Source organism: Anastrepha ludens, chromosome 5 (genome assembly GCF_028408465.1).
Source record: "Anastrepha ludens isolate Willacy chromosome 5, idAnaLude1.1, whole genome shotgun sequence".
NCBI classification, from domain to species: Eukaryota; Metazoa; Arthropoda; class Insecta; order Diptera; family Tephritidae; genus Anastrepha; species Anastrepha ludens.
Genome location: NC_071501.1, coordinates 120,783,147 through 120,799,894, shown reverse-complemented (window position 1 = coordinate 120,799,894; position 16,748 = coordinate 120,783,147). Strand labels below are relative to the sequence as shown.

At 35.1% G+C, this 16,748-nt stretch overlaps 1 protein-coding gene across 6 annotated transcripts in view; it reads left to right on the top strand.

Moving 5' to 3' along the window:
- The window catches only part of LOC128865126 (ethanolaminephosphotransferase 1), a 49,667-nt gene that overhangs the window by 19,739 nt on the left and 13,180 nt on the right, over window positions 1-16,748 (top strand). For all 6 annotated transcript variants that reach the window (XM_054105133.1, XM_054105130.1, XM_054105128.1 and 3 more), the window contains 6 exons: window positions 4,368-4,436; window positions 4,959-5,142; window positions 7,320-7,576; window positions 10,809-10,966; window positions 11,169-11,349; window positions 14,650-14,859. In XM_054105133.1, the coding sequence (XP_053961108.1) occupies window positions 4,368-4,436; window positions 4,959-5,142; window positions 7,320-7,576; window positions 10,809-10,966; window positions 11,169-11,349; window positions 14,650-14,859 (1,059 nt within the window). The remainder of the gene's footprint in view (window positions 1-4,367; window positions 4,437-4,958; window positions 5,143-7,319; window positions 7,577-10,808; window positions 10,967-11,168; window positions 11,350-14,649; window positions 14,860-16,748) is intronic.

Below are 16,748 nucleotides of genomic sequence, written 5' to 3'. Positions count from 1 at the left end.
AGTGTACTTTTCTACCTTTACTGCAACGACTTAAAAATTATATTAGCAATTGAACTTTTTTAATTCAAGTGGCAGTAATGCTAAACCCTTTTTGATGAAGCAGATGTTGTAGTCAATGTAATCGCATTGGATTGTTTGCTGCTAATCAGATATGATTAAGCCTTTCTTGTTAGCAATTTGTTTGCATTAGCATTTATTAGCAATAAATGCATGTATGTAGAGCGGCCGCCGTAGCCGAATGGGGTGGTGCTTGACTACCACTCGGAAGTGTAAAAATGGTTGAATGAATAGCGGGCGCCTCTCGGCAGACAATAGCAAACCTTTGAGTATATTTGTGCTATGAAAAAGCTCCTCGTAAAAAACCATTTGCCGTTCGTTAAAACTGTAGATCCCCCCATTTGTGGAACAACATCGGGACGCACGTCACAAATAAGAGGATGAGCTCGACCAAACACCCAAAAAGGGTCTAAGTGCCAATTATATATATAAGTATATACTTAGTCCCGCCATAAGTTCTGCTACAAGTTAAGTCTGTTATAGATATGAAATTATAATCCTTTTTTAATGAAGTTAGTTTTATTTAATCAAGTTAATATTAACAAAACAACTTTTAAATTTTCATTCGAAATGTTCACCATTTGCTTTTACACCAACCTTCAAACGATTAGATCGTCCAGCTGTTGAAGCACGCACGGTCTCCATGGACATTGACGTCGCTGCTCAAACCAAAGATTGTTTTGAGACTCTGTGAGGTCTTCGACAGGCCATTTTTCCAATTCTGGCCACAAACTGTATTCCAATGGATTCCGGTCTGGACTTTCAGACGGCGAATCTTCTGTGGCTATGAACCCAGGAATATTGTTTTTTAGCCACTGTTGGGTTGTTTTTGCCTTATGGGCTGGAGCGGAATCTTGTCGGAAGATCCAAAGGTCTCCATTAAAGAGAGTACTGCTGAACTGCTTCTCACTACGCCCTCTAAAACATCCTCCTAGTACACTTTTGTCTCGGTCTAAACCCCTTTTTCGCAAAAATAAAGAGCTGTTACGCCTTTACAACACACCTGCACCAAATCATTACGGAGGCTGGATGGTGGCCTCGTTGAACCCTTGGACAAAATTTTTGCGTCTTTAGAAGTTTTAGCATAGATTTTGTTGTTTGCTTATTAAAAACTTCTTCAACAGTGAACTTTTTTTCATCTGTGAAAAGATTACTTTCATGGCCGTTGAGCGCGAAGAAGCTGCTTGCATCTGTCGGGTCTAATTTTCTTCAAGCCCGTTGTCAGAAGATGCCCAGTTGAGCGATGGTAGGCTTTCATGTGGAGATCATCTCTAATTAGTCTTGACATGGATATGGTCGATACATTCTTTTCCCTGGCCATGATTTTCTGCTTACCAAGGGGATTTCTGCGAATTCTTTCTCGAACGGCTCCTATGGCTGCACCCGTTCGAACCACGCTAGGGAAACCCCTTCTTGTTCTGTCTATCAAACATTCTCGAAATATTAAGTTTTTTCAGCAATTCGTAAATCGAACTTGTAGTTCTACCACATTTGGTACTGCAACCACTGCACTGCGATTTTCTTTAGCTCCCCACTCCATTGTTAACCAGCTAAATTTGCCACGAAACTGAGTACAATTTATGAGTAGCAATGCATACGAACAAAAGCAAAAAAAAAAAACTTTTTCTGCGAATTTTTTCTCGCCGTATGCATTGTAAAATTTGTCACAGAATTTTTAATATATATAAAAGCAAAACAAAAAAAATATCAGGTACTCAATCAGTATACCCCCTTATTTGATACACAACACATTTTCGATATCACCAGAATTTTTAGTATTATTTTATAGTTTTGATAAAAAAAATTACTTAAATGTTTAATCCTTAACTGGTAATATTCGTCGATTCAACGAACACTGTTGTTCATTTCACATTTTTTCCCGGCATTCGTTTGTCAAATTAGTTCTCTTTTTTCTTGTTAAAGACTATTTTTATTTTAAGTATTGTGACAACCTGGTACAATTCCATACAAAGAGCCGAAAATAAGAGCAACTACGTCGTACGATGAAGATTACCTTTCAGATATGTAAAATACCGTTACGCTTTAATCGAAACTTTTACTTTAAGAAACTCGCAGGCGAACTGATAAAAGTTTGATTTTTTGAGGCTTTCTCTTGGCCTCCCAAACCAGCCAACCTGCTACACTGTTTCATTTGATGAAATGATACTAAAAGTAAAAGAAAAGTGCACTATTTTTACCAGGCCCACTTCCTTTCTAATTAATACATTCATTCCATATTCAATTTTTGTATACAATTTTCAATTTTTTGGTATTTACAATTGTGCCTCTTATCGCAAGTATTCAAAGAAAGCATTCATCGTATGATGTACAACACCTGGATCAAAAAGTTTCCGGAATATATGCAGAAAATTCAAAATACAAATTTATTCCTCAAAAGTGGTATTATCGCCTTCAAAGCACTCCCCATCAACTGTGATGTACTTCTGCCAGCGTTTAATCCAACTCTCGCAACATTTCTGGAACACTATATTCGGTTTAGCCGTCTTCGGTTTTTCTATTACTTCCCTGTTACTTCCTTTGCTGTTAAAATGCCGATGAAACAGAAAAAAATTTAATCGAATTCGATGGCTGTTGAATGGTACTCGTTTCGTTCTTGGTCAATAATTCACAGAGAATAATGGCACTGTGCGAGGGTACTTTTTTATTATGTTGCAAAATTCACGAGTTGTTTTTCCACAAATCCTTTCTTTTTTGGCGAACTGCTTCACGTAAACGTCTCACAATGTCCATATAATAGTCCCTATCAGCTATGAGATTCAGCGCCCTTTGATGAATGTTAATCACAGATGTGGCAAAATAACAAAAAAGTTCAAATCAGCTGGCTTGAAATGAAATTGAAATTTGAACAAGGCGAGCCAGGAAGCACCGAAAGATTGGTAACTCCTAAAACACTCAGGCAAAAAGCTTACATTCAAGCTGTATTCAGGGCTTTGGAAAGTAAAAGGACAGATTGTGAAGGAGGAAAAGAGAGAAGTAACAGAAAGAAAGGGATAGGATGGAATAAAAACAGCAAGAGGTAGAGCTAGCGCTGTGAAAAATTTCCAGATTTTTGCCAACTCTGAAAATGTCCTCGAGTTTGAAGGAACGAATGTTACTCATTCTCATGACATCGGAACCCAAAACTCGCTCCAACAAAGGCAGGACTCTCACAAATAAAATCCGCGGTACTATCCGCCTCCTCTAAACAAGACAAGCAAACCGGGTCCACAAGGATTTCAATGGCGGTCATATGCTGGTCCCATGGGTTGTGCCCTGTAATAATACCGACCATCAACCAAACGCTTTTTCTTCCAAGTTGTAAAAGGAAGCTCAACAGTTTTCTGTTGGGGCTTCTCACAACGCACTTTGCAGTTCTGCAGGATGTTTAGAAGGTAGATTTTTCACTTAAATATACGATGATCGTTCAAGAAAATGTGACTTTTCAAATTTCAAAGTGATGGCACTTCAATATTTCGACCAGTTTTGACTATTTTTGTTGAAGTGTTGCGTATCAATCTTTTTATTTAGAGAGAATGCGCAATGGAAAAAATATAAAATATATATAAAAAAGTGTATACAAAATTCACGTGATTTTTAAGAAACTTCAAACTTGAGCATAGAGCCTTCATACCCAATATTATAGCAACGTCAACTAGTAAGAAAAACATCGGCACCTAATACAGTTGGCGAACTATAGCATGAAATCAAGTACACGATTTGGAAATTACAATAGAAGATAAGAACGAGGCTAGAAACGGCTAAATTAAAAAATATTTGCTAGACTTGCCCATCGCTGTTTATGTATATTGCATACATCAACGCTCATCCAATTCGTGATACCTGTAGAACTGATTCCGATTATTGGCTCTGGCCCCTTGTGGGGTAACCGCGCTGATCCGCAGTTGGCCAATTCATCGGCAATTTGATTTCCTTAATCAGTTGACTTAGAATTCCACCTGGCGGTTGTTCCGGGAACTTTTTAACCAAGGTGGTACCTACCTCTTCCGGCACGAAGTACCTCAACCTACAATTGTGCAGTGCCGCTGTTGACTTCAAATTGTATACCTGCTATCGAAAAATTCAATTACTTCAGCTATTCAATAATGCAACACCCACTAGGGTGCTACAGAAATGTGTTAAAAAATTAATTGAACCACGTTATTTCAGCTGCTGCTCCCAATAGCACAGCGCCTCTTCACTCTTCGGACCTATAATTATTTTCAGCTTTTCCACAACATTTTTAATGACTTCTTATTTCCGCTGCTATGTACCCGAAACTTCATATCTTTTCATCCTCTTTTTGTTTTCAGTACAACAGCATCGACACGGGCTACATCAGCGTCTATGTTATGCATCCGTTTTGGAACTGGTGTGTGCAGGTAAGTCGAAAACGCAGGGCTTTCTAGTGAAGTGTAGCCTTTGACTGTAGCTATCTTTGTGTCAAAGTGCTTACGTACATACAAACATATGTAAACACATATGCGCATACAGTCACATAAAAGTTTAATAAGCAGTGGTTTCTAGGTGTGTGTGTGTTTGCGCGCAAAGGATTCAGTGCTATTTAAATAGTCCATACTTTTAAGTTGTGTGCTTTTCCGACACTTGGGTAGCAGCACCACCTAAAAGTGGAATCTAACCGTTGCCGCAATTCCCTAAGTGTAGTGTATATGTGTGTGTGTGTGTACATTGCGGGTCAGCTTGGCCCCTGCTGCAATCGGGCCGCATCTGTTGTAATTGTAAAATTTTGTACAAGTATTGCAGCAACAAAACACACGCGCGTGCAGTAACTTACCACCACACACTTAGTCACTCCAACTTATTCGAATGTATGTATGTATGCGTGTGTGTATGCAAATTGTCGAATATACTTACAAATGCGCTGGCAAAATGTTTTATTGCAGTTCCTACCGAAATGGCTCGCTCCGAATCTCATCACATTCACCGGCTTCCTGTTAACCGTGGTCAATTTCATTTTAATTGCATATTACGACTGGGATTTTCAGGGAGCGAACAACGCCGAACACACAGTACCGCATTGGGTTTGGTCAGTGGCGGCTATTAATATTTTGCTTTACTACAATTTAGGTAAGTTTCGCGGTAGTGAGTTGGCAATTTCGTGGCTGCAGTGGCAACTGTGTCAATGTACTTGTCAATTCCAGCTGGTTTGCGAGTGCCATATATACATTTTTTTTCTCTCTTAATTTTGATATTGTGAAAATTAGTGATTACTATTTTAGCCAATTTTCTACTGGAAGCAGATTAATATTATTTTATTTAATTTATTTAAATATCGCTGTGGTCGCAAGATATAAAGGCTTAGGTCACAAACGAAATGCTTTCTCGAGATATTTTTTTCTTTATTAAAAGCACTTTAAAAACCAGAAAACAAAAAACAATTGTAAAAAAATGGTAAACTTTTCACCTAAATATGCGAGAATCGGTCAAAAAAGGTGACTTTTCAAAATTAAAAAAAAAAAAAAATCATTTTTAAGAAGGTAGATTTTTCACCTAAATCCTGCAAAAAAGGTGACTTCAAATTTCATAGGATGGGTGCAGCATGCGACAAAAGGGGTAGCAGCTAAACATTTTGACAAGTTTTGACTATATTTGTTAGGTGTAGTGCATCATTTTTTTTATTTGGAGAAAATGGGCAATACCGGAAAATACAGGAAGGAAATATAAGATATAATATATAAAAAATATTTAAAAAAATATGCAAAATATATATTATATATAAAATAAACATATAAAAAAATATAAAAATATTTTTAAAAAATATATTAACAAAATATTTAAAAATATATTGTATATAAAATAAACATATAAAAAAACAAAAATACATATAAAAAATGTATAAAACGTTCAGCATTTTGTCAGCAATACAATTCAAGGATGAAAAATATGCTGATCCTAGGCACATTTGACGTGTCCTATAAAGAGCAGGACAGTGGCAAAGTAGAAGGGTGTTCCAAAGCACCCCTAGCATTCGCTTCGTTGCATGTGTTACGAACATCTCTCTGGACTAACCTCATTTTGGTTGCATGGGGTGAGACAGTGCCCCTCAACCACAAGAAAAACAGCGGCATCTGATGCAGTTTGCGAACTTTTGCATGAAATCAGGCACACGATTTGGAACCATAAGAACGATGCTAAAAACGACTAAGGCCAAAGGCAGACAGCAGAAGGCTTAAAATTAATTTTCTCGCTAAAGTCGGAAGCAGTAAGAAGAGAATGTGGTGTAGCGTTTCTTTTATCAAAACCACCTCAAAGAACGCTAATTGAATGAAAAGCAAATGGATTACAGAGAAATCATAATCCGCTTACAATCAAATGTAAGGAAAATCAGCATAGTGCAGTGCTGTGCCCCACATAAGTCTCAGATACCCAAGCTAAAATGGCATGCAAAAACTTTATCGAGCAACTCTAATTAAAATCCATGGAACTGTGATGAAAAGTTGGTGGAATATATCTAATTGTTGAAAGAAGTTTGGGATTTAAGTGGTTTTTGTTAAAAAATTAGTAGTATTTTTATGTGAAAAAAATAATAAAAATTAAAAGAAGAATAGGTAAAACTGGATAAAATTTTGAGGTGATGTCATTTCACCGCATGGTGTGCGTTCGATTTGTGAATTAAATTTCTTTTTTTTACTGGTAAATAATTTCTATTGATATAGTGGCAGAAAATTTTGCGTTTTTAGTTTTTTTCTTGAGCAATTTCTTGATATCGAAATAAATGAATCCAATAATATTAATTTTATTTTTGTGATTAAATGTTTCTTTTTATAAAATTTAACGTCGTACTTACGACCCCATACATAACCATAAATATATAACCATTTATTTTTTATAAAAAGTTTCCACTTTTCTACTCGTATATGTACTTTATGTAATCCACGCAAATTCAGCCCAATGAAATAATTAAAAACAAAACAAAAACCCATATAAATTCCTCAACCACTGCAGTACAGCATAACCGCATTACCGCAGTAATGATTTCAGGTACATTTGCTAGAGAAAAGGTAAAGTTGCGCTCAAATATCATCACTAGAAGCCAACCTGTTTGTATATTACTTGTTTAAATATGCCCGGTAATTTGGCAATGGCGAAAACTTTTAAATTGAGTACGCGCGCATTCAGACATGTACGAGTAGACGAAATTTTTATTGCATATTTTTGAGCGCTAACCACTTTGCATAGCTTTATTATTCGTTTATAACCCTCCCCTTTTTCTCTTTTGCTCGCCGCTTCCTTTTCTCATACAGATGGCATGGATGGCAAGCAAGCACGGCGTACTGGCACCAGCGGCCCGCTCGGCGAGCTCTTCGACCACGGCCTGGACTCCTATTCAGCTGTGCTGATACCCATTTATATGTTTTCACTATTTGGCACTAAAGATTTGCCGCCGATTCAAATGTTTTTCGTTATATGGAATGTTTTTCTTAATTTTTATTTGACACATGTCGAAAAGTACAACACTGGAGTTATGTTCTTGCCGTGGGGCTACGATTGCACGATGTGGGTAAGTTATCATGAAAATACAGAAACAAAAAGACTCATACACGTAAAATATGTGGTTGTATGTGGTGCACCCATGCAGTTGTGATTGCTTTGGGCGATGGAAATGTGAAAGGAGGGAAATTATTTTTTAAGTCCCCCAAATGTGAGTGGAATGGGTTTGGGCGTTCAGAGTTAGTGGATACGCTGAAATGGGGTGTAAACGAAATGGCTATAGGTGAATCACTTTAAAATAGTAAAGAGTAGTTTTGCCATTTTTATGTTTTTAAAATTACTTTTGAGTTCTGCATATTGCCGCTGCTTCTCATACACTATCTGTATACCTATGATAACGGAATATTTATTTAAGAGGTTAGGGGTAGTCAGAGGCTCGAAAAATGACGATTTTCAATAATTTTTTTTTTTGCTAGTCAATTGCTTTTTTTACAAAAAAAAAAACATAACATTAATACATCATGTTTCGACTTGACTTTACCCAAAAACTAATTAATAATTATAAAAGTTATCGCTGTTTGTGTGGAGCCCGAGTCTCCAGAAGTCCCTTGCGGCGACTATCACTAGATCTTGGAGATTCATCTAAAATCAGTCGGACAAGAGAAATTATAACTAAGTTCCCGCTGTTTGTCAATAGATGCCGCCAGCAGTGTGTGCTAGTCGATTCTAACATAACCTCAACGGCATAAACTAAGCTTAGACATATGGTAAACAAACTGCTTCGAGTGTTGATTTTCCTCTTTCAGTCGAAGCGCATCGAGAGCTACAAAAAGTTTATGGAGATGCTGCTTTAAGTCAAACAACGTACCCGGATTGGTTCCGTCGCTTCAAATATGATGATTTTAATGTTGACGATGGGGACTGCCCTGTCATGCTTCTACGTCGTCGCCTCGGCCGAATATTCACGCTGCGAAGGATATGCTATGTATTTGGGGGGACCAGGTTGGAGTTAAAACCAAGCCAAAACAAACGACCGCAATACGCAGAGAGGCATGAAAAAGTCATTATACAGCATGACAATGCTCGGCCTCACGCTGCCAAATCCAACCCCACCCGGCATATTGTCCAGATGTTGCCTCCCCCCAGCGGTGCAGGGGTTAGAATATGCCCGAGGTAAGGTATGCCTGTCGTAAAAGGCGACTAAAATCTAGGTTTACCAGTGCCTGAGTGGTATGGGTGCTCAACTGGCAGTGTCTTCGGGTACGATGTCTTACCGGAGACCTTAACTCAGTACCACGGGGAACAGGAGCCCTCAGAGTTCGCTCTGACCTGTGCTTGGGAACGGCCCTTCGGGGAGGTTTTCGTGGTGGCTGTGGTTAAGACCTAAAGCGCGGGTAGAGCCTGGGCTCGATGTAGAGTTGCATTGTAACCAGGTGCCGGGACCTTCAGAACGGCAGAGGTTTGGGTAGGCCTCGAGCCCTACCAAGGTGGTTAGTGTGTCCATGCCACACTGCCAATTGGTATCCTTAAATGCTTCGGCATTTTTGGGGCGCTGATCAACGCATTGTTTTGATCCGTGTGCCTTTGGGTACCGTGGGTTAGGGCTGTCGCCAGCAGGAACTCACGTAAAAAACACTAGACGCTGTCCAGATGTTGCGCCTTCGGCTTATCACCTGATCCGATCGATGGGACATGGTCTAGCCAACCAGCAGTTCCATTCCTATGAAGAAATTAAAAATGGCTTGATCCGTGGATAGCCTCAAAAGATGAACAGTTTTACCGCGACGGTATATGAGATCTACCAGAAAGAAGGGGAAAAATAGTAGCTAGCGATGGGCAATACTTTCAATGATTCACTTGTAACAATTTTTTCAGAATAAAGTTGTATTTTCATCACAAAAACAGCAAGAACTTAGTTGCGCACCTAGCATTGAACTATACCAAGCGGTTTTCAAGTTACAGTGATCACCAGTTCAAAAAACATAGTTTTGAGAAAAACGTATTTAAAGTTTTTCTATGGATTTATGGAGCGCCCGAGCGCTCTTTGTTAATTGTTGAATTACTCGAAAAGTATTTGTCGGATTCACTTCAAATTTTCACACAAAATTTCTAAGATATTATACTTTAAGAAAATGGAAAAAAAACATGAAATTTTGTTAAAATTCTGACTACCCCTATATTCTCAAAAATACTATACCAATGGATTTAGAAGCACGATGGTGGCGATCTTCAGTATTTAATCAACAATTCTATATCCAATTCAGCTTAAAGTAGAATTTTGAACCCAGTAGAAAATCTATCGAGGGAAAAGGCGCATATGGCGTTCCTTACATAAATCTTATTGACATTGGACGAAGCAAGCGGAATCTGCTTAAAAAAATTATTTCATTAGCCATTTGAGAATAGTATGAAAGTGTGCTAGCCGAGTGAAATAGCTGAAAAATGGTAGAACTCAGCTGAATAGCAGCTGTTTTTTAAGGGCGTTTTCTCTCTTGCCAACAAGTGCTACTTTGGACTAAGTAGGCAATTGAGTAGTAAACTCCCCTCTCGACGAACAAAACTAACACTCTACAAGGCTCTAATCATGCCCATCCTAACATATGGCGCAGAAGCGTGGACGATGACAACATCCGATTAAGCGTCGCTTGGAGTCTTTGAGAGAAAAATTCTGCGCAAGACTTTTGGACCTTTGCACGTTGGCAACGGCGAATATCGCAGGCGATGGAACGATGAGCTGTATGAGCTTTACGACGATATAGACATAGCGCAGCGAATAAAGATCCAGCGACTACGTTGGCTGGGTCACGTCGTCCGAATGGGTACAAACTCTCCGGCTCTGAAAGTGTTTGATGCGATACCAGCTGGTGCTAGCAGAGGAAGAGTTAGGTCTCCTCTGCGTTGGAAAGATCAGGTGGAGAAGGACTTGGCTTCCCTTGGCTTCCCTTGGTACGCACTTTATCAAATATTTGTATCAGTAATTTTCGTATATTTTTTTCATTTTATGCCACCACAAAACTTACAGTTTTGATTTATATGAAATTCAGGTGCATTAGGGCAAAAACCGTATCTGAAATCAGCCAAACCTATGTCTGATATTAATAAATTTTGGTTAGTTAGTTTTTATTTTATCAGTAAAACAGAAAAAACTTTGGTATTTCTATGGATACAAATCATTTTGTTGCACTGTGTAATTTTTCCTAATATTTTTTATTTATTGCAGAAGCAGGAAGATATAATTAAATAATTTTTAATAACACTTCAAAGAAAATTCACTGACCGATTTCTCGCCTCTCTTTCCACAGGGCGTAAGCTTGATGTTATTTTTCACTACCCTCGTCGGTCCCAATATTTGGCATGCACGCCCCTTTTTAGGCATCAGTATGGCACATATATTTGCCATTGTCTTACTTACTTCGAGCATGATAAGCAGCCATCCAATTATCATCAAAAATATTTACTTGTAAGTATTTAATAAATTTCAAAGTTTTGCTATATGAAATAAAATTCCATTTACTAATATTTTCATTTATAACAAAAATAAAGTGAAAAAAAAAAAACACAAAAATCGTTGCAATCTCATTCACTACATAAACAACACAACCTAATAGTCTATCTGTGCACACACATATAAGTATTAAAACTCTTATGCCTCCTCTTTGCAGATCATACAAAAATAAAACCGGCAAAATGCGTCCATTCATGGAGGCGGTGCGCCCGCTCTTCCCCTTCTTGTGGCTTTTCGCAATCACCACATTTTGGTGCTTTTTCTCGCGTAATAGCATCGTTGATCTGTCGCCGCGCATACTATTCGTGCTCTTCGGAACGTTATTTTCCAATATTGCGGTGAGTGGATATCTTTTATGTGTTTCGTTGTGGATGTGCGTGTGAATGCATATCTCTTAAGCGTTCGCTATATTTGATGGAGGCTTAAACTTTTTGTGTGATTGTAATGTCTGGATGTGATAAAACGGAGTGAGTGCTACGGCTAAGAAAACAACAAAAAAAAAAAAAATGAAATTGCAAAAGATATAAGCATTGAAATGCATTGCGAGAAGTAATCAAACAAGTAATTTATTTCTTTATATAGTCAAAGTTAGTCATACATTTTATAACCTCCAAGGAGAAATTCAAAACTCATTCTTTATGATCAATAATCTAACCACGCTTTTCGGATCATGAAGTACGCCCTTTTCTATGCTCACAATTAGTCTAAGTACAGCGCGCGACTAAGTATAGCACATCAACATTCGAGCCAGTTTTGACTATTTTTAAGTTTTGCAAGTTTATTTATTTTTTTTGGTACAGAAATATAGTTCATTGTCTAACAAAAATCACATAAATCAAATTTTCAAATCTTATGCAAAAACTAGAAAAATTCCACACACTTTTTTTCCGAATTCTACGGTTTTGTATTCGCTTTTTTTGAAAAAATTATGGTACGCAATGCAGCCATTTCGATCGCATATAATGTGATTTACTATACTTATTTCCCAGGTGTATATCTAGGAACTCATAATTTGCTGATAAAGTATTTTGAGCGCGACTTAGGCACTTTCGCTGTTTTAGACTTTAAGGGGACAACCTAGTTTAAGAGTATCAAAAAGCGTTTCTTCACAATTTTTTAATTTTTTTTAGGAGAAATTTATTGAGCTCTCCAAGTTGGTTAAAGTTTTAACTGTTGCAGGTTTTTTCTCCTGTGTGAGCTAAAAAATATGGAAAAAATCCAAAAATTTAAACTTCTTGGAGGATTGAAAAAAGAAATGTATTATTTCGATAAAAATGCATGTCGACTTGGTATTAAAAGCGTAACTTTTTTATTATATTTTTTTAAATATGTTTTTTAATATTTTTTTCAAACATTTATTTTTTTCACACATTTAGTTTTATTCAAACATTTTATTAATAGTTGTTTTTATAGTTTTTCAAATGTGATTTTTTTTGGCTTTTATACATAAAATTTTTTTTTTTTCAAAAATTTACCATTAAACATTTTTTGTAGTATTATTTCGTAATGCTTTTTCAAACACAAAATTTTGTTTAAAATTTCTTCAAACATTTAATTTCTTTTTAAATATATTTCAGAGAATTTTTCTTTTGAAAAGTAAACATTCATTTTTTTTTAATATTTTTTTCAAACCTTTAAATTTCCTTTTTTGAAAAATTAAACATTAAAAAGTTTATCATATTGTTCTTTTTAAATATTTTATTTTTAATATTTTATTCAAACATTTAAAATTTGTTTCTTTTCGAAAATTAAACTTTGGAAGTGTGTTATTTAGAAAAAATGCATGTCGATTTGGTATTAAAAGCCTAATGTTTTTTATATATGTTTTATTATTTTTTTAAATATGTTTTTTTATTATTTTTTTTCAAAAATTTAATATTTTCAACTATTTAATTTTTTCAAACATTTAATTGTTTTTAAATATATTATTTTTTTCAAATATTTGAAAATTTTTTTCAAACATTTAAAATTTTTTAGAAATTGAACATTAAACATTTTTTTAGTACTTATTTTAATATTTCTTCAAATAATAAACATATTTTTTCGAAAATTAAACATTAGACATAAAACATTAAAAAAAAAACATTAAAATATTAAAAAATAATATAATATATAAAAACATGTATTATTTTTAAATATAAAAACATGCATTATTTTTAATATTATATAAAATATAAATACAAAGAAATATGTACTATTTTTAATATTTTTTTCAAACATTTAATCTTTGTTTTAATATTTTGTTAAACACTTAAATTTTCTATTTAATATTTTTTTAAATGTTTTATTTTTAATATCTTTGTCAAACATATAAAAAATATTTTATTTTAATATTTTCTGCAAGCATTTAAATTTTATTTCTAATGTATTTCCCAAACATTTTTTAATTTTTTTTTTTCAAACATTAACATATCTTTAATTTTCAAACATTATAAAATTTTTGTTTTCAAAAATTAAACATTGAACTTTTTTTTTGTACCTTTATTTTCAAACATTATAAAATTTTGTTTTTCAAAAATTAAACATTGAACGTTTGTTTGTACTTTTTTTTAAATTAAATTTTTTAAATTAAACTTTTGTTTTATATTTTTTTGTATTTACACAATTACCAATTTTTTTAATATTTTATTTTTAATGCATATGCCATACATTTAAAAAAGAATTTTGTTAATACTTTTTTTCAAGCATTTATCTTTCCTTTTTAATTTTTTTTCATTCATTAAATCTTTTTTTAATATTTTCTTCAAATATTTATTGTAACTTATCTTTTTAAAATTTGTTTCAAACATTTAAAATATATATAATATTATATATATTATGTTTTTGTTTTTAATATTTTTTGTTCACACATTTACACGAAAATTTAAAAAAAAGCTTTAATAGTAGCAGATAATTTACTCATTCGTTTTTTTCTCAAATGCGCCCGCTAATTAATAGTTGAGTATTGGACTCTGCATGTATGTAATTCTCAAATGGATTACGAATCGCTTAAAGAGAAAAATATCGATTTTTCTACCTCCTAAAGCAGGCCTCCCTCAGGTATTTACTGACAATGAATATGGCGGCAAAAAAGTTGGAATATTTGCTTATATAAGAAAAGCTAAGCAATCGGGTAGGTTCTGTTATTCATTTCTGAGTGAATTTCAATACAGTTGCCAGAAAATTTCTATGAAATTCATGCACAAATGAATTGCAGAATCTGCTCGCAAATAAAATTCTTCTAAAATGGTTTTTCACTGAATACAACTCAATAAATACCTACAAGAGTACCAGTTTAATGAACTCTAATTTTGATACCCCACATCCCTTACAAAATTATCAGCCAATAGCATCCTTTTTCTTAACGTGTACTCTCCAGTTCGTCACTAAAAAATAACGACGCTCACATTTTTAAGCTGACAATGCCGTTTTCAGCTCACTCAAGTGCCACTTTCACGTTTAATGACTTCACTGCCGTGTTGATGAGTGAGTCGTTGGTGGCGCGTCATATTCTTCAATGGGTATTTATTTTCAAATATCTGTTATTTTGTAATATCTCTGGTAGTCTAGTATTCTCACTCGCTATGTTCGTTTACTATTGTATTAATTTTTATTATCTGTCATCTAATATTCTCCACTCTTCTCTGCTACGCATACAGAGCCGTTTGATAGTGGCGCAAATGTCCGACACACGCTGCGATGGTTTCAATATACTCATGTGGCCGCTGTTGGCTACAGTTGGTGTCTGCTGTTTTCCTTGGTACGAGCAATTGCTGGGCACCGACATAAGCGTCGATATGGAATGTTGGATTGTGCAGGCGTTGACGATATTCGTGACTATAGCGCATCTACATTATGGACAAGGAGTGGTAAGTGTGTAATGTATAAGTAGACTAGCGAAAACCCGCCCGTTCCGCTGGTCGTTTTTAAAAAAATCTAAATTAATTAATTAAATTAAGCCGAAAAATACTGTGTGTATTTTATAAAAATTCTCGCGCATGAATAGTAATGAAAGAAGTTTCAAATAGTAGTAGCAATTAAAAAACGTTTGATGTGATTTACTTTATTACTTTTTTTATTGTAATGCTCTTTGGTATACAATATTCTTCGTTTTTCCATGCGTTGTTGAATTAATGAACAATACCGATGGCTTACCAACTCTTGAGCATGAAACATAAAGTTGGCCATGAGAAAAACATGGGTATTCTAAATCAATACCACAAATTGATAAAGTTTCGCCTTGTGACTTATTAATAGTAATCGCGAATGTAAGGCGAACACAAAATTGAAGACGTTTGAATTCAAAAATTCAGTGGGATAATTTACAATATCATCTTGATTTGTAACAGTGTCAACGGATCGATATGTTTGTTCTGGACTTGGTATGTTAGCCAAAATAGCCGCATTCATTTCATTCACATCTTTATTTTTGCCAGCCATGATGGCTCGTTCACTAAGCCAATCGTGATTTTTGTAATTTTGAGGCAAATTTGGGAAAATACTTTGAATTAACTGTTCTTTCGTTTAACTTATTTGACAAAAGATTGGTTGTAAAGTTATTAAGCAAGTTAAATTATCGACAGGAACTTTGCCATTTCCAATATCCAATAATTGCTGTGAAAATTCAGCAGCTGATGGATCATTTTGCATTAGAACACGTACATTTGTAGTTAGTTTGAGTGTTTGAACATGTCTCCACAAATATGATGATTTCAAACATGCAGCCAATTCATCTCCTACAGTTGCTCGAGGAATAACAGGCAGTGTTTGTCTAAAATCACCTGCCAGCAGCACTAAGGCACGACCAAACATTTCATTTTTACTACGAAAATCTCGTAATGTCCTATCAAGCGCTTCCAGTGACTTTTTATGTGCCATCGTGCACTCATCCCATACAATTACGTGTGCGAAAAAGCGGAGAAGGAGAAGAGAACTGTTCTATTCCCTCCCGCTTTAACCCGGCTATGTGTTCAGGTGCAAATTACTTTTTTGCGTGAAGTCTGGTATAAAATAAGTTCTATTTACTCTTCTTAAATTTATATAAACTTTTCCAGGCGAAGTAAAAAAACTGACATATATTTGCTTCAACCTTATATTTGTGAGTACACAGGTAATACGTAATACGTAATACTAATACGTCATATTAGCATAACCTTTCTGTAAAAAATTAAGGAAACGATCACCAATCATGCCGGCAATGATACAATGAATTTTTCACTATAACTGACTTCAGATTAACGTTTATATAATAAGCGTATATGTAACATTTTAAAATTTTTTTAAAATTTTTTTTTAATTTTTAATAATAAGTGGTCTTCCTCTTCCATCTCCAGCTCCATCTTCTTTCTTTATCCCGGAAACGGGCAGTAAAAATTACTTCACATAAAAGCTTTCACCAACAGCTTCCATCTGATACCCATATTGTACAAACATATCCAAGGGTACCTTGGTCCACCTTTTCGGCTATATCTCGAGACCCTGGTCACTCAGAGATCTAAAAAATACTCTGTATTAAAGCACTCATCAGTAGCTTTGATTTGATACCCACAATGTAAAAACACATCCTAGTGTTACCCGGGTCCTCGTGTTGGCCTTCGGCAGCGGCACCTGGTGGCGAGTGGAATCAATAAGCATATTATACTAACCTTCACCGTGGAAAAATATATATATATACCAAATTTCATAATAATCGGCCCAGACACACACGACCAAAATGTATTCAATTCTAATGAATGCTATGTGCGGTACAAAAAATACG